This window comes from Chlorocebus sabaeus, chromosome 9 (assembly GCF_047675955.1).
Source record: "Chlorocebus sabaeus isolate Y175 chromosome 9, mChlSab1.0.hap1, whole genome shotgun sequence".
Classification (NCBI taxonomy): Eukaryota; Metazoa; Chordata; class Mammalia; order Primates; family Cercopithecidae; genus Chlorocebus; species Chlorocebus sabaeus.
In genome coordinates this window covers 104733804-104755484 of record NC_132912.1, presented here as the reverse complement: position 1 = coordinate 104755484, position 21681 = coordinate 104733804, and the positions used below count along the sequence as shown (strand labels likewise).

At 42.1% G+C, this 21681-nt stretch overlaps 1 protein-coding gene across 3 annotated transcripts in view; it reads left to right on the top strand.

Annotated features, from left to right (window-relative positions):
* The window catches only part of ARMH3 (armadillo like helical domain containing 3), a 227652-nt gene that overhangs the window by 67171 nt on the left and 138800 nt on the right, over nucleotides 1-21681 (top strand). For all 3 annotated transcript variants that reach the window (XM_038009495.2, XM_038009496.2, XM_073019294.1), the window contains exons 18-20: nucleotides 1004-1073; nucleotides 2451-2511; nucleotides 18234-18322. In XM_038009495.2, coding sequence (XP_037865423.1) covers nucleotides 1004-1073; nucleotides 2451-2511; nucleotides 18234-18322 — 220 coding nt within the window. The remainder of the gene's footprint in view (nucleotides 1-1003; nucleotides 1074-2450; nucleotides 2512-18233; nucleotides 18323-21681) is intronic.

Sequence of the window (21681 nt, the reverse complement as noted above, 5' to 3'; positions counted from 1 at the left end):
CTGCTCCTGACCTCAGATGATCTGCCCGCCTTGGCCTCCCAAAGTGCTGAGATTACAGGCGTGAGCCACCGCGCCTGGCCTGATACTGGATTTCAATAACATAGGTTTTAGCAAGGAAATCATTCTAAGCCTTTTGTTTTCAAAATGTAGTATAATTTTTGATCGGGTAAGACTAGCTGCTGCTCTGATTTGTTCATCTGAGAAGTGGGTAAACAGAATATGGAGGATCAGGGAATTTCCTAAAACTTGGAGGTATATTAAAAAAATATCACATTGAGGGCCGGGCCTGGTGGCTCACGCCTGTAATCCCAACACTTTGGGAGGCCGAGGCGAGTGGATCACGAGGTGAGGAGATCGAGACCATTCTGGCTAACAGGATGAAACCCCGTCTCTACTAAAAATACAAGAAATTAGCTGGGTGTGGTGGTGGGCGCCTGTAGTCCCAGCTACTCAAGAGGCTGAGTCAGGAGAATGGTGTGAACCTGGGAGGTGGAGCTTGCAATGAGCTGAGATCGTGCCACTGCACTCCAGCAAAAAAAAAAAAAAAAAAAAAAAAATTACATTGAGGTTTAGATTTAAAACTTACTTTGTTTTTTTTTGCCACTGCTACTGTTGCTGCTTCTATAGGTGGCACCATCACTTCCTCTTTTTTTTTTAAAATTATTTATTGTCAAAAATACCAGTGTACCTTTTTGTCGTTAGTAATGCCACTTACATAACTAAAAGCAAAGTAAAACCAACAGTTTTCCCATTGTAGTATTCTCTAGTGCCCTTTGAGGCTGTGAATTGTAATTTTGTAACAGGCGTGCACTGATAACTGAGAATATTCACAAGTCCTCCCTTCCCTGCCTCACCCCATGCTACCCCATTCCACTCCCACCATGTGAAAAAAAGAAAGAAAAGAAGTATCCCTGCAATAGTGATTTTATTTGCACAAGGAACATGATGATAGACCACTGGATGTCAGTGCCTAATTTCCTTTCTTCATTTTTTGTGTGTGAAGCCTATGAGACACAGGAAGAAGGCAGCAGACAAGAATCTTCCCTGCCGTCCTTTAGTATGTGCAGTACTGGGTGAGTGAGTATCATCAACATTGACATTGTTCTGTGATAGCAATAGGCTTTCATGATGAAGATGAAGAGTAGAACCTGGTTAATGTGCTTCTTCTGCAAAGAAATTATTAGTTATGTTTTTTCCCTGGCCTAAAAACCTATGTTTATTGTTATGTTTGATAAAGCAACCCCAGTTATAGAGTGGTCAGTAAAAGGGTCCTGTCATTCAAAGAAAAAAGTCATTCCAGGGAGACAAATGGCTATGTCTAAACTTGATACATGATTTACATTTGTTAAATATCTTACTCTTGATCAAAATTTCAGACTGGGCGCAGTGGCTCACACCTATAATTCCAGCACTTTGAGAGGCTAAGGTGGACGGATCACTTGAGGTCAGGAGTTTGAGAACAGCCTGGCCAACATGGTGAAAACCCGTCTGTACTGAAAATACAAAAATTAGCCGGGTGTGGTGGCAGGCACCTGTAATCCCAGCTACTCAGGAGGCTGAGTCAGGAGAATCGCTTGAACCAGGGAGGCAGAGGTTGCAGTGAGCCGAGATCACAGCATTGCACTCCAGCCGGGGCAAGACTGCATCTCAAAAAAAAAAAAAAAAAAAAGATTTCAAATTCTTCCCATCCTTTCTTGGTTCAAATTGATGTGCCAGCTATCCAGGAGGCTTGAAGTTCATGGTTCACATATACAAAACTTTCCCTGAGTAAATTAAACTGAGATGAGGCTGACTGAGTTGACAGGTAGGGGGCTGTATCTTGAGTGATTTTGTCTGTCCAGAATTCTGCATTTTCCTCAGGGAATTAGCTGAATTCTTAATCCCATTTCACTTGGATGTTGAGCCCCAGTTTCTAAATCTACTTAATTTTAGAAACAGTAATTAAGGCTATATAATAGGCCTCTATTGACCCAAAGCCCCACAGCCCATTTAAGTCAATATCTGTCTAACTGAGCATGATAGTAAGATGAGATTGACTGACATAGCTTTAGAGCTGAGTCTCTGGTTACACAAATGTGATCCATAATTTCTTCTCTGCTTGCCTCATTGTCTAGTCTCAGAATATGATTTCCCTTTGGCGGTCTGCATTAATGCCATGGGATGAAATATCTATACAGTGAAATTTTCCATTTATCTGAATTTATTGGCAGGTCAGGGTATCCTTCTGGAGGTCAGCAGGTGAAATAATTTCTTATTACTTTACAAGTGGCAGGTGGTGAACAGTATTACACAAAGTATGTTATATAAAATAAGTGTATATGAATAAAGATGTGGTTAGTGGATGCCATTCAGTGTGAGTGCAAGGTGTACTCAGAAGCTTTTTTTCCAACTCAAAGGCAAGGAATGAATTCCATTGTAATTGATCCAGTTTTTCTCTATTCCCCTTTCAGACCTGATGGTAGAGTTTATTGTAACACACATGATGAAGGAGTTTCCTATGGATCTCTATATGTAAGTACCACGGTTCATTTAATGTGTACAAATCTATTTTAAATAATTGAATGTTAGAAAATTTATGGGTCTATTGGCCAGGCGCAGTAGCTCACGCCTGTAATCCCAGCACTTTGGGAGGTGGAGGCGGGTGGATCACAAGGTTAGGAGATCGAGACCATCCTGGCTAACACGGTGAAACCCAGTCTCTACTAAAAAAAAAAAAAAAAAAAAATTAGCCAGGTGCGGTGGCAGGTGCCTGTAGTCCCAGCTACTTGGGAAGCTGAGGCAGGAGAATCGCTTGAACCGGGAGACGGAAGTTGCAGTGAGCCGAGATCGCACCATTGCACTGCAGCCTGAGTGAGACTCCGTGTCAAAACAACAACAACAACAAAAATTCATGGTCTGTGTAGGCCAGGTGCGGTGGCTCACGCCTGTAATCCTAGCACTTTGGGAGACTGAGGCGGGCAGATCATGAGGTCAGATCAAGACCACAGTGAAACCCTGTCTCTATTAAAAATACAAAAAATTAGCCGGGCGCAGTGGCAGGTGCCTGTAGTCCCAGCTACTTGGGAGGCTGAGGCAGGAGAATGGCGTGAACCCGGGAGGTGGAGCTTGCAGTGAGCTGAGATTGCACTACTGCGCTCCAGGCTGGGTGACAGAGCGAGACTCTGTCTCAAAAAAAAAAAAAAAAAAGAAAAAAAAGAAAATTAATGGTCTGTGTATACTTCAAGAATTTGCATGTGGAGAAGTGTTAGGGAACATTTTCTGACCTGGATCTGTACATCTTTTCAGAAGAGTTAATAAGCACAAACCACAATTTGGATTCTGCACATATCTGCATGATCACTTCTAGGCACACTGCATGAAGAGGGAGCCGATACATGAATATAGTGATCGTAGGGGACTGTTGAAATCAAAGATATGCAGTACCAGCAGACCACTTAGTTGTCTCTGGGCTTTAGCATTAAAGTACTAGTACTGATTAGTTAGAAGGTAGGATGAATTTAGAGAGAGAGCTTCTGATCCATTCTTAGCCTACATTGTCCTGACAGCCTAGCCAGAGCCCTGTGAGCTGGGCGGATTATGTCTCCCGTTGCCTGGCTGGGAGATTCCTGCCTCCTGAGGAGATCTGATTGACCATCACAGTTTTTTGTTTTTATTTTTTATTTATTTTTTATTTTTGAGACAGAGTCTCACTCTGTTGCCTAGGCTGGAGTGCAGTGGCGTGATCTCGGCTCACTTCAACCTCTGCTTCCTGGGTTCAAGTGATTCTTCTGCCTCAGCCTCCCGAGTAGCTGGGATTACAGGTGCGCACCACCATGCCCAGCTGATTTTTGTATTTTTACTAGAGATGGGGTTTCACCATATTGGCCAGGCTGATCTCTAACTCCTGACCTCAGGTCATCTGCCCACTTCAGCCTCCCAGTGTGCTGGGACTACAGGCATGAGCTACTGCACGTGGCCGACCATCACAATTCTTTATAATGAACACAACTAGAGGCAACTCAGAATCATCATAATGTCTTTTTAGGTTATGACAGGGCCTCACTGTGTTGCCCAGGCTGGTCTTCAACTCCTAGGCTCAAGCAGTCCTCCCACCTCAGCCTCCCAAAGTGGCTGGGACTACAGGTGTGTGCCATTACACCTAACCATCATTGTATTTTAATAAAGTTTAAACCTTAAGGTTTTCTTTCTCCTTTGCCACTTCTACATTCTTCTTCTAACACCCAAGAACAGCTGTGCCACATTAATGTGATCTCAAATATGTATATTATCTTTAGTCCTTATAAAATATCTGAATTGAGTGTGACATCAGAATTGCTACCTCCATTTTTTGGGTAAGAGAGCAATTTGGTGAACAGCAAACTGAGTAAACCTCATTCCAGTGCCAGGTCTGGGATCTAGAGGGGTATAAAGGATTTCAATCTAAATAGAGTAGACCTCTGGCTTTTTTTTTTTTTTCAGACGGATTCTTGCTCTGTTGCCCAGGCTAGAGTGCAGTGGCATGATCTCAGCTCACTGCAACCTCTGCCTCCCGGATTCAAGTGATTCTCCTGCCTCAGCTTCCCGAGTAGCTGGGACTACAGTTATGTACCACCATGTTGGTTAATTTTTGTATTTTTTAGTAGAGACAGGGTTTCACCATGTTGGCCAGGCTGGTCTAGAACTCCTGACCTTAGATGATCTGCCTGCCTTGGCTTCCCAAAGTGCTGGGATTACCCACTGTGCCCAACCTTCTAGCTTCTTAGATTGCTTATAAACTATATAGTCTTGCTTTCGTAGGTCTGAAATAATGATATAAATTTTACTTTTAGGTAAGTAGGTTACAGTTTGCGTTTTTCCATACCTTTTGGGTGTTTAGAAGTAAGTCTGATCCTTTATTTCAATTCAAAGACCATGAACAGCTGCTTTTTATAACACTTAACAGATGAGTGTTCAGCTTATTTTAGATGGGGTCCCTGAACTTCATTATCTTGGGGTTCAGATTTGTTTTTGCTATAGACTTATTTCTGGCTTGATTATTTTATATCCTAGTTTTAGGATGTGCTATTTCTTTGTAACACGTATTACTGTAGTTTCCATTTTTTCATTTTATAAGAAAGGAAACTGAGGCTCAGGAGATTAATTACTTTGCCAGGGTTGTTTTGTTAGTAAGCATCATAGCCTGGATTTGAACCCAAATTTTACTATAAATTCTGAACTGTTACTTTCCCAGTTGTATTAGTTATCTATTGCTGTGTAACAAACTACCCCAGATGTAGTGGTTTAAAACAAACGTTTATCACCTCACAGTTTCTGTGGTTCAGGAATCTAGGAGAAACTTAGCTGGATAGTTTTGGCATAGGACCTCTCAAAAGGATGCTTTTTAAGGAATAAAGGTAATATGCATACTTGGGAATCACATTAACATGTCACAGCTGTTCTTGAGTGTTAAAGAGAAGCATGCAGAAGTGGCAAAGAGTTAAAAAAACCCTTAAGGCTTAAACTTTATAAAAATAAGATGGTGGCTAGGTTAGTTGGGGCAGCAAGCATCTGAGGTTCTACTGGGGCTCAAAAATCTGCTTTCAGGCTCACCTAATGGTGTTGGTAAGCCTCAGTTCTTCACCACATGGGTATCTCCATAGGGTTGATAGGCTTGGCGGCTGTCTTTCCCCAAAGCAGTTAATCTAAGAGAGAAAGAGAAGGCGAGTGAGAGCCCAGGATGGAAGCCATAGTATCATTTATAACCTAATCTCAAGTAACGTATGATTTCTAATGGTCACACAGACTAACTCTGATACAGTGTGGAAAGGGACTATATGATTGTGTGAATACCAGGTTGGGGTCCATCTTGCAGACTGGTAGCACAGTTACACAGCTAGTAAGCTGCATAACTAAGGTTAAAATTCATGTCCCTGTGACCTCAGAGGCTGTTCTCGTAATCATGTCTGTGATAAGTGACAGAGGAAAGATTTGTATAGAGTGACTATGCTGACTGGAGCATTAGAGAAGATATCATAAGGTTACATTTGACCTGAGTCATGAAGAAACACTAGGAATTTTCTGTGTGGAGGAGTCAGGGAAGGACATACCAGGTAGGGGACCAGCATAAACAGTTTAGGTGCTTGGAGGCTTGAAAATGTAGTGTATTTGGAGAATAGAGCGTAATTCCAGGTGGTTAGAGTGTAGAGTGCATGGAGGGAGGATAAGAGAGTAGAAAAAAAGCTTGCCCAGGATTAAGTGGATGATGAGGAACAGTTGAAGGTGGGGCTGATATGATAAGATTATATGTTCACTACTGTAAAGTTACAGGTGTATTATCTGTTCACCCAAACCCCTACATTTCTAGCCAATGAACCTGGTCTACCCAAATGTTCTAACTCCCTCCTCACCCTAGTTCATAACTTCACTAAAGAGTTTTTGTCTTGCCTTGCTTTCTTAGGTGCTTTTTCCACCTGCTCCTTAATTTACTGCCCTGGGGTTAGGGAAGATGGAGAAGATAATGAGGCATCAGGTTGACAGAGGCTGGGCAGAAGGTCCCACCCTCAGGCTGAATTCACTTTCTTCATTGCTACCCATGGGCATGTTTCCAGATATTCCTTCCCCTGCTTCTAGCTCCCTTTCCAGTTTTTAGAATTTGGAGCATCAAGTCCTTATCAGGTGAATTTCCTGCTTCCAGCTGGGCAGCAGACCAGGCTGCTGCTCTCACTTCTCATTATGTACCCCTTTTCGGCAGTGTACAGCAGAATGAGAAATTGAAAGCAAAGTGAATTTCTGCCTTTTCAGATAAGTTTATAATCATCCTAGTGAAATGTGAAGAAATACGGAGTTTGGAAAGACTTAATACTCAAAGCCAGAATCTGGGTCAGAAGTGAAACAATTTCACATCTGTGTGTGAATGCTGTAGGTAATGATGGGAGAAGGTGCTCATACTGGGGGGAAAAAAAAAAAAAGGTCTTGCCTGGAGCAGTAAGAGGTAGCAAAGCCAAACCAATTACTTTCACCTTCTAGCTCTACTCCTTGATTCTTGCTGCCACTCTCACTGCCACCACAGGATTGGGGAGTGAGGGGATATAGTCTCTGGGAGAGTAAATTTTCCTTTAAGTTACTCTTACATGGAAAATTTGGACTCTTCTTAAGTCAGATATTTCCAAACCTGTAGGTGGGCATCAGAAGAAAAGTACAGACTTCAGTGGGTCCTACAAGAAGATTTCAGGAGAAAGTGGAACCCATTTTGTGTTGAAATAGGAAATAGGAAATTGCTACATGCATGAAAGAATCCGCACAAGAAGCAGTAAATTTAATCATTCTGCCAGTACATACGTGTGTGTGTGTTTGTGTGTGTGTGTTTTATTTTTTTTGAGACAGAGTCTCTGTGTCACCCAGGCTGGAGTGCAGTAGTGCAATCTTGGCTCACTGCAACCTCCGCCTCCCAGGTTCAAGTGATTCTCATGCCTCAGTTTCCCGAGTAGCTGAGATTACAGGTGCCCACCACCACACCTGGCTAATTTTTTGTACTTTTAGTAGAGACAGGGTTTCACCATGTTGGCCAGGATGGTCTTGAACTCCTGACCTCCAGTGATCCATCCGCCTTGGCCTCCCAAAGTGCTGGAATTACAGGCATGAGCCAGCACGCCCGGTCATTGTGTGTAATTGTTTGTTTGTTTGTTTGTTTGTTTTTTTGAGACAGGAGTCCCACTCTGTCACCCAGGCTGAAGGGCAGTGGTGCGATCTCGGCTCACAGATAGCTCCACCTCCCGGGTTCACTCCATTCTGAGAAGCTGGGACTGTAGGCGCCCGCCACCACCCTCGGCTAATTTTTTATATTTTTAGTAGAGATGGGGTTTCACCGTGTTAGCCAAGATGGTCTTGATTTCCTGACCTCATGATCCGCCCGCCTTGGCCTCCCAAAGTGTTGGGATTACAGGCGTGAGCCACCGCGCCCGGCCGTGTGTAATTGTTTTTTAGAGGCAGGGTCTTGCTTTGTCATCCAGGATGTAATGCAGTGGCACAATTATGGCTCACTGTAACTTGGAACTCCTGGGCACTCAGTCTCCTGAGTAACTAGGACTACAGGCTTGCACCACCATGCCTGGCTGTTTTTATATTTTTTGTAGAGATGAGAGTCTCACTGTGTTGCCTAGGCTAGTCTTGAACTCCTGGCCTCAAGTGATCCTCCTGCCTCAGCCTCCCATTGGGATTTACAAGCATGAGCCACTGTGCCTGGCCTCCAGTATATATACACACACACACACGCGCGCGCGCACACACACGTACGTATATTTACATATGCACATATGTATATATACGTATATATGTATATGTGTATATATACGTGTATATATGTATGTATATACGTGTACATATGTATATGTATATACATACGTATATATGTGTATGTGTGTGTATATATATTTTTAGACGGAGTCTCGCTCTGTCGCCCAGACTGGAATGCAGTGGCGCGATTTCAGCTCACTGCAACCTCTGCCTCCCAGGTTCAATTTATTCTCTGCCTCAGACTCCCAAGTAGCTGGGATTATAGGCAAGCACCACCACACCTGGCTAATTTTTGTATTTTTAGTAGAGATGGGGTTTCACCATCTTGGCCAGGCTGGTCTTGAACTCCTTACCTCGTGATCCACCCGCCTCATCCTCCCAAAGTGCCAGGATTACAGGCGTGAGCCACTGTGCCCGGCCTCCAGTATATATATATTTTTAAGGCCATAGCAGTGGTTAAAATTTTCATTTTGCTTGATAAATAGTATAAATTATTGAGACCACAAGGCTAATGATGTCACCTGTTGGTGACTGTGGAGACAGGAATAGAGCCTAGGGGCAGTGCTGGAGCGGATGTGGATAAGTGGCCGCAGGGGTTGGGGATGTAGGTAGCATCTCACTGCTGCTCTGGAGTGGCTCAGTGTTGGTGGAATGGCGTTATCAAAGGGGGCCAAATACAGGCCGTCCAGATCCAGGCCATACAAGAGGTGCTGGCATTCAGGAATGTACTGTGTGTGCATGGGTAGTCATGTATGGGCAGCATCTAGTCACATTTGCTGGCTGCAACAAAGCCTTTAGCACCAGGGACCTCATGACTCTCAATTTCATGGGAAAGTTGACAGAGAAGTTTGTAGATTGCTAAGGCAAATCATGCTCAAACAAGGGCATCATTAAGTGACAACTGTATTGAACAGGATCACATCGCAATTTCTAAACAGCAAATGATTTAGAAACAATTAGGATGATTTATATTGCAACTTATATCACTTGGTAAGCAATTTTGGTACAGGTTTATGAGGGTAAAAAAACATAGTGTTTTTTCTGTTTTCTCACTCAACAACAACAATCAACACAGAATACTTCTATGACCAAATGTGGGGAGGGTTTACTCCTCACACACTAAGCAAGCAATCAATTCTGTAGCAGATACCAGTCGGGTGTACTGTATTTCAATTCTGACACTATCTACCTGGAGGTAGTTTCAGATTCCATGGGTTTAGGGCTCAGTCCCTAAGACTACCCCCAGCTTTCAATGCTAATCTGAAGCCCAAGGTTATTTTGCCTGTGCTTCTGAGGGACTGGCTATAAATTGGGGTTCCCACAACCTCCTCCTTAGGTTTGATTAATTTGCTAGAGTGGCTCACAGAACTCAGGGAAACACATTTACTAGTTCATTACAAAGGATATTTTAAAGAAACATATAAACAGTCAGATGAAGAGATACATAGGGTGAGGTCTGAAAGGGTCCGGAACCCAGGAGCTTCTGACCCTGTGGAGTTGGGGTGTGCCAACCTTCCAGCACGTAGACGAATTCTTGTTCGCCTTCCTGTAGGCCTCCATGGGTTTAGCTATCCAGAAGCTCTTCAAACCCTGTCCTTTTGGTTTCTTATGGAGATTTCATTATGGAGGCATATTTGATTAAACCATTGGCTGGCCATGGTTCACGCCTGTAATCCTGGCACTTCGAGAGGCTGAGGTGGATGGATCACTTGAGCCCAGCCTGAGCAACTTGGTGATACCTTGTCTCTACAAAAATGAGTCAGGCGTGGTAGTGTGCGCCTGTAGTCCCAGCTAGTTAGGAGGCTGAGGAAGGAGGATGGTGTGAGTTGTGGAGGTCAAGGCTGTGGTGAGCCGTGATTGCACCACTGCGTTCCACTCTAGGTGACAGAGCGAGACCTTGTCTCAAAAAATAAAATAAAGTAAAATAAAAACCATTGGCAATCAGCTTACCCTTCAGCCCCTCTTCTTTCCCTGGAAGTCAGGGCTAGGGCTGAAAGCCCAACTGGCTAATCAGGCCTTGGTCTCTCTGGTGACAAGCCCTCATTCTGAAACCACGTAGGGGAGGCCAGCCGTCAGTCACCTCAACATATAAGAAGACATCACTTTGGAGATTCTAAGGATTTTAGGAGTTGTATGTCAGGAAACAGGGTTGAAGACAAAATATATATTTTACAACAGTTGTCCCCAACCTTTTTGGTACCAGGAACCAGTTTCATGGAAGACAATTTTTTTCGCAGACCTGGGGGCAGTAATGGTTTCGGGATGATTCAGGTGCATAACATTTATTATATATTTTATTTCTGTTATTACATTGTAATATATAATGAAATAATTTTGTAACTCACCATAATGTAGAATCAGTGGTAGCCTTGAGCTTGTCTTCCTGCAACTAGATGGTCCCATCTAGTTGGGGTGATGGGAGAGAGTGACAGTTCATCAGGCATTAGATTCTCATAAAGAGCCACAACCTAGATCCCTTGCATGTGCAGTTCACAGTAGGGTTTGTGCTCCTATGGTAATCTAATACTGCCACTAATCTGACAGGAGGCAGAGTTCAGGTGGTAATGCAAACCACGGGAAGCAGCTGTAAATACAGATGAAACTTCCCTTGCTCACCTGCCACTCACCTCCTGCTGTGCAGCCTGGTTTCTAACCAGTACTGTTCGGTGGCCTGGGTGTTGGGGACCCATTTTACAATATCACAAGGTCGGCCGGGCGTGTTGGCTCAAGCCTGTAATCCCAGCACTTTGGGAGGCCGAGACGGGCGGATCACGAGGTCAGAAGATTGAGACCATCCTGGCTAACACAGTGAAACCCCATCTCTAGCCAGGCGAGGTGGCGGGTGCCTGTAGTCCCAGCTACTTGGGAGGCTGAGGCAGGAGAATGGCTTAAACCCGGGAGGCAGAGCTTGCAGTGAGCTGAGGTCTGGCCACTGCACTCCATCTTGGGCGACAGAGCGAGACTCTGTCTCAAAAAAAAAAAACAACAAAAAACAAAAACCAATATCACAAGGTCAGTTTATTAGAGAATAAAAGGGACTCACTTAAAATCTTTTCATATATGTATTGGTTTATAGATTATTTTTCTGTATGGTTTGTAAAATACATATTTTTTTCTTTTTTTGAGACAGAGTCTTACTCTGGCACCTAGGCTGCAGTGCAGTGGCGCAATCTCAGCTCACTGTAACCTCTGCCTCCTGGGTTCAAGCGATTCTCGTGCCTCAGCCTCCCAAGTAGTTAGGATTATTGGCCTGCCCAACCACTCCCGGCCAATTTTTGTATTTTTTTTTAGTAGAGATGGCATTTCACCATGTTGACTAGGCTGGTCTCAAACTCCTGGCCTCAGGTGATCCACCCACCTTGGCTTACCAAAGTGCTGGGATTATAGGTGTGAGCCACTGTGCCTGGCTTGTAAAATATTTTTAATATCACTGCTGAAGGTACCCCAATCTTTTTTTTTGAGATAGAGTCTCGCTGTGTCGCCTAGGCTGGAGTGCAGTGGCGTGATCTCGGCTCACTGCAAGCTCCACCTCCTGGGTTCACACAATTCTCCTGCCTCAGCCTCCTGAGTAGGTGGGACTACAGGCTCCCACCACCACGCCCAGCTAATTTTTTGTGTTTTTAGTAGAGACGAGGTTTCACTGTGTTAGCCAGGATGGTCTCGATCTCCTGACCTCGTGATCTGCCAACCTTGGCCTCCCAAAGTGCTGGGATTACAGGCGTGACCCACCGCGCCTGGCCGGTACCCAAGTCTTTTAAGAGAGTACTGTTTAAATAGTTTTTACTAAATTCTGTCTGAGAGGCTCCTGCAAGACCACTTAGAGCTACAGGGAGTGAGAAGAACAGAGAGAGATGTGAATAATGGAGCAAGTAGAATAGGCTAATAAGGTAGCAATGGAGGTTTATTATTCGGAGTACTCTGAAAATATCTGGAGAAGAGTAATTTTAGGACTTTAGCTTATAAATTTAGTTCAATTCACTTGTATCCTTGGTATGCTGTTAGGCATTTTGTTTATTTTATTTATTTATTTTTAAGACGGGCTCTCATTGTATTGACCAGGTTGGTCTTGAACTCTTAGCCTCAAGCAATCCTACCACCTCAGCCTCCCAAAGTCCTAGGATTATAGGCGTGAGCCACCAAGCCTGGTCAGTTGTTAGGCATTTTAATTCCTCTACCTGGTGTCTCTGGCTCTCATTCTGCAGAGAGGTTAGTAGTGTGTTTTCTGCTTTCTTCTTTTCTCCTCTGCTAAGAGGCCTGAGCAATTAGGTACTCCTATTTTTTTTCTTTTTCTTTTTTTTCATTATTTGTTCTTAAAAAAAACAAAAAATGATTACATGTGCAGAATGTGTAGGTTTGTTACATAGGTGTATGTGTGCCATGGCCTATTGACCCATCCTCTGAGTTCCCTCCCCTCACCCTCCAATCCCCCAACAGGCCCTGGTGTGTGTTGTTCCCCTCTCTGTGTCCGTGTGTTCTCAGTGTTCAGCTCCCACTTATGAGTGAGAGCATGCAGTGTTTGGTTTTCTGTTCTTGTGTTAGTTTGCTGAGGATGATGGCATCCAGTTTCATCCATGTCGCTGCAAAGGATATGATCTCCTTCCTTTTTCTGGCTGCATAGTATTTCAGGGTGTATATGTACCACATTTTCTTTATCCAGTCAATCATTGATGGGCATTTGGGTTGGTTCCATGTCTTAGCTATTGTGAATAGTGCTGCAATGAACATACATGTGCATGTGTCTTTATAGTAGTAGCTACCCCTATTTTAGCTTGATTCCATGAGCTCTCAGATTGATACCCAACAGATTAATGTGGTGTCTGCTAAAGTCAGTAGGGTCTTGGGATATTCTTTGTCTCCGACTGGGCACGGTGCCTCACACCTGTAATCCTAGCACTTTGGGAGGCTGAGGTGGGCGGATCACCTGAGGTCGGGAGTTTGAGACCAGCCTGGCCAAGATGGTAAAACCCCATCTTTACTAAAAATACAAAAATTATCCAGGCATGGTGGCAGGCATCTGTAATCCCAGCTACTTGGGAGGCTGAGGCATGACAATCGCTTAAACCCAGGAGGCAGAGGTTGCAGTGAGCCAAGATCATGCCACTGCACTCCAGCCTCTGTGACAGAGTGAGACTCCATCTCAAAAACAAAAACAAAAGAAAACAAAACCCCCAAAAGACAAAAGGAGGAGCCACTTTCATTTACCTGAAACTAGCAGTTTACCTAGGTTCAGTTTTCTAGGAACTTTATAACTTAGTTGTAATAAGACTTAAGCACTGGCATTCAGTTGGTATACAGTCAAGATTTGTTGAATGAATGAATGAAAAGGGTAGGTCTGACAGTTTCTTCTGATGTGTGTGATGTGTGTGATGAGCCTGGAGTTCCAGAGGGGTACAGTCCAAGCCCTGGGCCTGTGGCTGACCAAACCCTCCCTTGACTAAAAAAGTCCTAATTTAAGTACTTTTAGGGTAGCGAGGATATGACAAAGTGAGACTTAGAATCTGGATTTAGTTAAGACATTGCGTTTTAGGCCACTTAGAAACCTCCATACACTAGGGATTCTAAGGGCTGAGATTATAGTTAATTGAATGTTGAAATTGTGAATTTAAATTGAAAATAGGAAATACAAAAGCTAATCCTCTCAAATGAAGAGTATCAATTTATCCACCTAACACAGGCTCACTATTAAAATGGACATTTAATGGCTTAATCAAGAATCCAAGCATACCTAGTTATAGAATATATGAAATGAACATTGCCGTGAAAGCTGTAACTTGCATATCTTGACAAATATTTGGAAAAAGTAGGCCACAGAGTTTTTTTAAGCAACTTTAAAGTATACAATTTAGTGTTTTTAAAATATATTCGCAGAATTGTGCAACTGTTACCACAAACTAATTTTAGACCATTTCAGTTGACCCCTGTGTAAAGAAATCCTGTACCCATTAGTAGTTACTCTTTGTATTTCTTCCTCTGCCCTCTCCCTCAGGCCTAGATAATTACTAATCTACTTTTTGTCTCTATGTATTTGCCTATTCTGGACATTTTATATAAATGAAATAATAGAATATGTGGATTTTTACTACTGACTTCTTTAATTTAGCATAATAATTTCCATGTTCATCTATGTTGTAGCCGTTCCTTTTTATGGTTAATATTTCACTGTATAGAATACCACATCATTGTATTTATTCATTCATTAATTGATAGACATTTGGGTTGTTTAGACTTTTTGGCTATTATGAATGTCACCATGACTGTTTGTATGCCAGTTTTTGTGTTGACATATATTTTGTTTTATTTTTACTTTTTTTAGAGACCAGGTCTTACTCTGTTACCTGTGCTGGGGTGCAGTGGTGCAATCATAGCTTCAAACTCCGGAGCTCAAGTGATCCTCCTGTTTCAGCCTTCTGAGTAGCTGGGACTATAGGTGCATGCCACTGCACCCAGCTGATTTATTTATTTTTATTTTATTTTATTTATTTTATTTTATTTTATTTTGAGATGGAGTCTCACTTTGTTGCCCAGGCTGGAGTTCAGTGTTGCAATCTTGGCTCACTGTAACTTCCGCCTCCCAGGTTCAAACAATTCTCTGCCTCAGCCTCCCAAGTAGCTGGGATTACAGGCACCTGCCACCATGCCCAGCTAATTTTTTGTGTTTTTAGTAGAGATGAGGTTTCACCATCTTGGCTTGGCTGGTCTTGAATGCCTGACCTTGTGATCCACCCACCTTGGCCTCCCAAAGTGCCAGGATTACAACGTAAGCTTCTGCGCCTGGCCAAATTTTTTTATTTTTTAATTTTTGTAGACATGGGGTTCTGCTTTGTTCCCTAGGCTGGTCTGAAATTTCTGGCTTCAAGTGATCCTCCTGCCTTGGCCTCCCAAAGTGTTGGAGTGATATACATGAGCCACTGCACCTAGCCTGTTTGTGTTTTTCTTTTGTATACACCTAGTAGTGGAATTGCTGGGTTATGTGGTAGCTCTATATCTAACATTTTGAGAAACTCCTAAGTTTTCCAAAGTGGTTGTTTTCACCAGTATTCTTTGAGGGTTCTAATTTCTCTACCATTAACCTCCCTCTGTGAAGTGAGAGCCAGAGACACTAGCTAGAGGAATTGATGTGTATTTATAATTCACCATACGAATTTTGGGGGACAGGTATCAATCTGGAACATGTGTGTAATGATTTACTTGCTGTTCTCCTGGCATCAAATGTTCTTTCCATAGTTGTTTCCAGTTTTCTTTTATTATGAATGCTGTTTCTTTGTAAGCATGAAATGTATGTTCATTTGATATGCACAAGCAGAATCTTGTTTTAATATGCCTTTTAAAAATGAAGTTGAACATTATAGAAAAATGTTGGCTTTCCCTGTTTCCCTTTTTTTGGGAGATGGAGGAATTTATTGACTGTTTCCTTTTCCTATCTTTGTTGTTAGAGGTTGTCTTGTTGCTATAACTGAATACCTAAGACTGAAAAATTTATAGAGAAAAGAAATTTATTTAGTCTCACAGTTCTGAAGACTAGGAAGTCCAAGTCTAGGGGCTACTTCTGGGCGAGGATCTTCTTGCTGATGGGGACACTCTGTAGAGTCCCAAGGTGGTGCAAGGTATTGTATGGTGAGGGGGCTAAGGAGAGAAAGCCAGACTGGCTTACTCTCATGATAACTAACCCACTCTCATGATAACCCATTAATCCATTAACCCATGAGTGGATTAATCTATTCCTGAGGGCAGAGCCCTCATGACCCAGTCACCTCTTAAAGACCCTGCCTTTTAATAATATTACATTTGGGATTACGTTTCAACATGAGTTTCAGAGAGGATAAACATTCAGACTATAGCAAAGGACACTGTTTTTATCATCTATGTATATAAACTTCCATATATCAAACATAGTAACTCTATTATATTATTTGTTGCAAATGTAATTTCCCATGTTGTTTGCCATTTAATTGTAATCATTGAATTTTTTTTATTAAACAAAATATTTGTGTTTTTAGGAAGTAAATTTCATCAGTATTTACCTTTATAATTTCATCTGACTTTTTAACCTTTCAAAATCCTATCTCAGGGATGAAAAAAATGCTTTTGGTAGGTTTATAATTTTTAAAAATATCACTTATCTTGACTTCAAGCTACTAACTGCTTATTTGGAAATACTCTCAGAAACATGTATGTTATTGAGATGTGAATAACCCTGAATATTCCAATGATCTAGCAGAATGCTGTCCGGTAGAAACTTTTGCAATAATAGAAAAGTTCTATATTTTTTTCTGTTCACTGTGGTAATAGCCATTAGCCACATGTAGCTATTGAGCACTTGAAAGGTGGTTAGCACAACTGACAAACTGCATTTTTAATTTAACTTTTAGTGTAAATAGAATTTAAATTTTACAGTTTGCAGCAAAAAAAAAAAGAAAAACAGAACTTCTGGCTGAGCACGGTGGCTATTGCCTGTAATCTCAGAACTTGGGGAGGCCGAGGCAGGTGGATCACTTGAGGCCAGGAGTTCGAGACCAGCCTGGCCAACATGGTGAAACCCGTCTGTACTAAAAGTACAAAAAAATTAGCTGGGTATGGTGGCGCATGCCTGCAGGGTGGCTGGGACTATAGGCATGTGCCACCATGCCCAGCTAATTTTTTTATAGATTTTATTTATAAGTAAGACTGGTATTTTAAATTATATATTTAATTAAAAATTTAATTTAAATAAAAACCACATTCAGATAGATATAGAGAATTAAGGTCTTTAATTTTGTGTTTTTGCATTCCATGTCACTATACCACTTTCAGTGGAATAGTTTAATTGTGACCCTCTAGTTTATCCTTTTTCCCTGGAAAGGTACTCAAGGGAAAGATGTCAGTGGCGCCTAATTGATTGTTGACTTATAAGTAGTTATAGCACCCTCTACCCATTGATAAGGGGAATGAGTAGCACAAGCAGTATGTGATTGTGTGTGTGTGTGTGTGCGCGCGCGCGTGTGTGAGAGAGAGGGGGGGGGAGAGAGAGAGAGAGAGAGAGAGAGAGAGAGAGAGAGAAATATTGATGAATCTACTAGAAGAAGGCAGAAGTTTTTTTTTTTTTTTTTTTTTTTTTTTTTTTTTTTTTTTTGAGACAGTCTTGCCCTGTCACCCAGGCTGGAGTACAGTGGCACGATCTTGGTTCACTGCAACCTTTGCTTCCCAGGTTCGAGCAATTCTCCTGCCTCAGCCTTCTGAGTAGCTTAGTCTACAGGCATGTGCCACCACGCCTGGCTATTTTATTTTTATTTTTATTTTTTTGAGACAGGGTCTCGCTCTGTCACCCAGGCTGGAGTGCAGTGGCGTGATCTTGGCTCACTGCAAGCTCCACCTCCTGGATTCACGCCATTCTCCTGCCTCAGCCTCCTGAGTAGCTGGGACTACAGGTGCCCGCCACCACGCTTGGCTAATTTTTTGTATATTTTTAGTAGAGATGAGGTTTCACCTTGTTGGCCAGAATGGTCTTGATATCCTCACCTCGTGATCCGCCCACCTCGGCCTCCCAAAGTGCTGGGATTACAGGCGTGAACCACCGTGTCCTGCTTATTTATTTATTTTTAAAAATTTTTTTTGAGATGTAATCTCGCTGTGTCGCCCAGACTGGAGTGCAGTGGCGTGATCTTGGCTCACTGAGTTCAAGTTCACTCAGTTGGGATTACAGCCATGCGCCACCGTGCCAGGCCTTTTTTTGTACTTTTAGTAGAGATGGGGTTTCGCCATGTTGGCCTGGCTGGTCTTGAACTCCTATCCTCAAATGATCCACCTGCCTTGGCCTCCTAAAGTGCTAGGATTACAGGTGTGAGCCACCGTGCCTGGCCAGAAGTTTTATATATTTTTTTGCATGTATACATATTCATATCCAGTGTCTTTAGTGGCCTTAGCAAAGCCGGCTCACTAAGAAGGGATCTGTGATGAGTTGCACTATATTCCCAGGCTTACCCTCATTGTTGCTTTCCCTATTACAGACGCTGCATCCAGGTAGTACACAAACTACTTTGCTACCAGAAGAAGTGTCGGGTACGCCTGCATTACACCTGGCGGGAGCTCTGGTCAGGTAACTTTCTCTCTTGAACTCATCTTCTTTTTCTATACCTTTTATGAGCCCCTAGGCCTGGGCTCAAGATGGATTTTTTGTCTTTTAACCTTTTGGTTTGTTTAGGATGCCTTTATTTTCAGTTACTCTTTTTGTCTTTTTTTTTTTTTAAACATTTTAGCTTTTTTCTAATCCAGACCTGGGTGTGTCACATGTCTATTCTTTGTCCCTTGTTCCTTCCCCTCCCTATATTTTTTGTCAACTGATAAAAACAACTGAGTATTTCTTGTGTTCCAATAAATCTTTCTTTGAGTAAGAATGAGGTAGGAGAAGTCTGTACAAACTTGGATTCTCACTCGGTTTCATTTGGTAGCCGCATATGGACTATAGGGAGGCTTCTGTGTGTTTCCTCAGGAAGAGTAATCAGGAGGAATGCCATAGGGAGAGATGGAGGGATAGGGACGGGAGTGGGGAGATGTGGGAATTCTGTTCTTTGTGTTACATCTGGCATTATTACTGTTTACAGACAGTGTCACTTGTGCCACTCCCCCTGTGCCAGAGACAAAACAGCAAATTACAGTGTTTACTTTGTCTTTGTATACATTTGGTAGTCCAGTAAAGTCACTGCTACCCCTGCAGGGGGGAAGTGGCTCTTCGCTAAGGGTACAATTAATGCTGGCTTGCCACCCCTTTCTTTTGTGTAACTAAATTGGAGGTTTCAGGAAAGCAGAGGAGACATGTTCCCTGAGGCAGTTGCTTGCTGCTAGGTCCTGTGGCTTTTGAGACCTGATGGTACAATAAAATCTTCTCCAGATGATTACAGTGATGAAAGGTTGCCCACCCATGGGAGAGCTGCTCTGTATTTTCAGCAGAATAGGATGTGTTAGTGTCAGAGGCTTTATAAGAAACAGGCCAGTAACTCAGCCCCCTTCCATGGAATTCATCTCACTTGTTGTGACACATGATTTCCTCCCAACCCAATTTGGCTTTCTAAATTTAGTCCCCCATAATGGGAAGTAGAGATCTTTAATTAATGGATTAGCAAGTTTTTGCAGTTACTGCCTATGGTGGTAAAGGGGGAGTAGGAGAATAACACTAAGTGGCAATAGTGGCATTTTGATATTTCAGGAGGGGAGAGTATGATTGTGTGAGAGTTTGAGATGGAGAGAATGTCAGGGGAGTTAAAGAGAGATCAAAAGACATGGAAATGACCAACAGTAGAATTTCTTAGGTAGCAGCACCTCCTTTTAATATAAAGGACTATTATTGTTGCCTATGGATATTTGTAAGATTATTAGGCTCTAAAAGCATAGGATTAAAGAGAAAACACAATAATGATGCAGATCTTCAGATGTTGGTACGGTTGTTGGATTTATAATAAGTACAAATGGTGTATGTCTATAACTTGAATGAAATTACACATTGTAGTACTAAACAAGGTGGTAGTAGTAGTTGTTTCTGCCTGCCTCTTCTGATTCCCTTCTGGTTTTACTTTCTCTTTCATTCTGTTTTCTTTCCTTTTTGTCCTAGCTATTCTATCTCTGGCCTCTGTGATCTCTGTGACTTTTCTCTCATTCTCATGATCTGTTGTCCTCTTCCTCATCATCCTATTCCATTGTCTTGTCCACATTGCCTTCTATTCTTCTTTCTGGTCTGTTTCCTGGGGCTCAGGGCTTCCTGTTATTCTCCTTCTATCCCGATTTTATATCCGCTGTTCTCTTGATGAATCCACACTTTTATTGGTATGAACTGTTCTTTGTGTTATTATAGTCATGCATTTGCATTTTACTTTTTACATATGTCATAAACTCCAGAATACATTGCCGTCATTTTTGCTTAAACAAGCGATTATCTTTTAAAGAGATATAAAAATGGCTTTTATATTTATCTTTTCTGACTCAGCATTTTGCTTTTCTCACTAGGAAGTGGTGAAGAAGAAGGCCATTTTTTATTCTGTGTTGGTCAGTTGACGTTATGTCTTTCCGAACTTTCAGCTCTATTTATAATTATGTCCTATTCTCAGGACTGATTGCATGACAGTCTAAGGCCCTTGATGAGTTGAGGGGAAGTATATAAGAGTGTCCTTAAAGAGGCATGGACCATTGCTTGTTGCGAAGGCATCTAGACATTTGTACTGGAGTTCTCTGCTAAGTGACATTAGCTCCTTTTCCTGTATAGATGGGTGAGCCCTCCTGGAACCCTGGGTCTATGTATTCATATGTGGAGTGTACAGTGAGATGCAGAGCAGCAGATGTTAAGGAAAGCTGCAAAACACAATGTTGCATCCCATGCAGTCAGAGCCCATAATAGTGTATAATATTGCATTCCGTGAATACAAGTATGTCCATGGTGGATCCACCCACCTCTTGGCAGACACTACCCTTCATATGTTGGATTGCCCATGTTTTCACTCATTCTTTGCCTTCTAGACTTACGGATTTGAGGGAGCTATGTGAAACTCATCATGGCAAATATGCTTATGTGTATATATCCTTTGCCATACATGTGCTGCAAACTGTAATGAAATTTTATTTATAAGACTGGTAAGGCATGTGTTATTAAACTGGACACACAAAAGCTCTTGGTTATCTAGGAAGCAATCATCTAGGGTCCAGATGTAGTTTGTAATGTGGGCGTTTAGTATCACTGTACTTCAGTGCTGATTTTTATTTCTATGCTGTTTGACTGTATTAGCTCTTTATTATTATTGGGGAGGTAGCCAGAGGTCCCCAGATTCCCATAATGAATTCACAGGTATGATCTTATGGACAAGGAGGAGCCAACTGTATTAGTTGGGGGTTCAATTTTGCCTGATAAACTTTTCCTAGTTGGTTTTACAGATACGAACCCTGACCTACTCCCTGCTGCCACTGTCTGTTTCTATGATGCCTGTCACCATGATATCTGAGTATGTGGGAAAATATATTTAGGCTAATTTTAACTAGAATATGGAAAGGAAAAAGTCCTATTGCTCTGCATTCCCCTGTTTTGAGCAATCACTGTTTTTTACCACATTATAGAAAGTTTGAAAGCTCTTCTCATGTCTAGGCAACCCAAATCTCCCAGTCTAAGTAAAAGATTAGATCTTAAAACTCTCCACTGATAGAGGTAGAAAACTGGGTTTTGGAATAAGATCATAGTGAAATAGTTCTTTACCTTTGAGAATAGAATGAAAGCTACAGTCATCTTTGTATCCAGAAAAAATGTCCATTTGCACATGCATATTTTGCATATAGTTTCAGAGTTTCTGGACCCTCTGAAGCCCCTCCATGATCTTATGTCAAAAACCTGTCCTAATTATAAGTTCCATAGCCTCCCAATTAATCCTGTTCTCACAAAACATCTTAGTATCTAGGTAATTTTTTTTTTTTTTTTTGAGA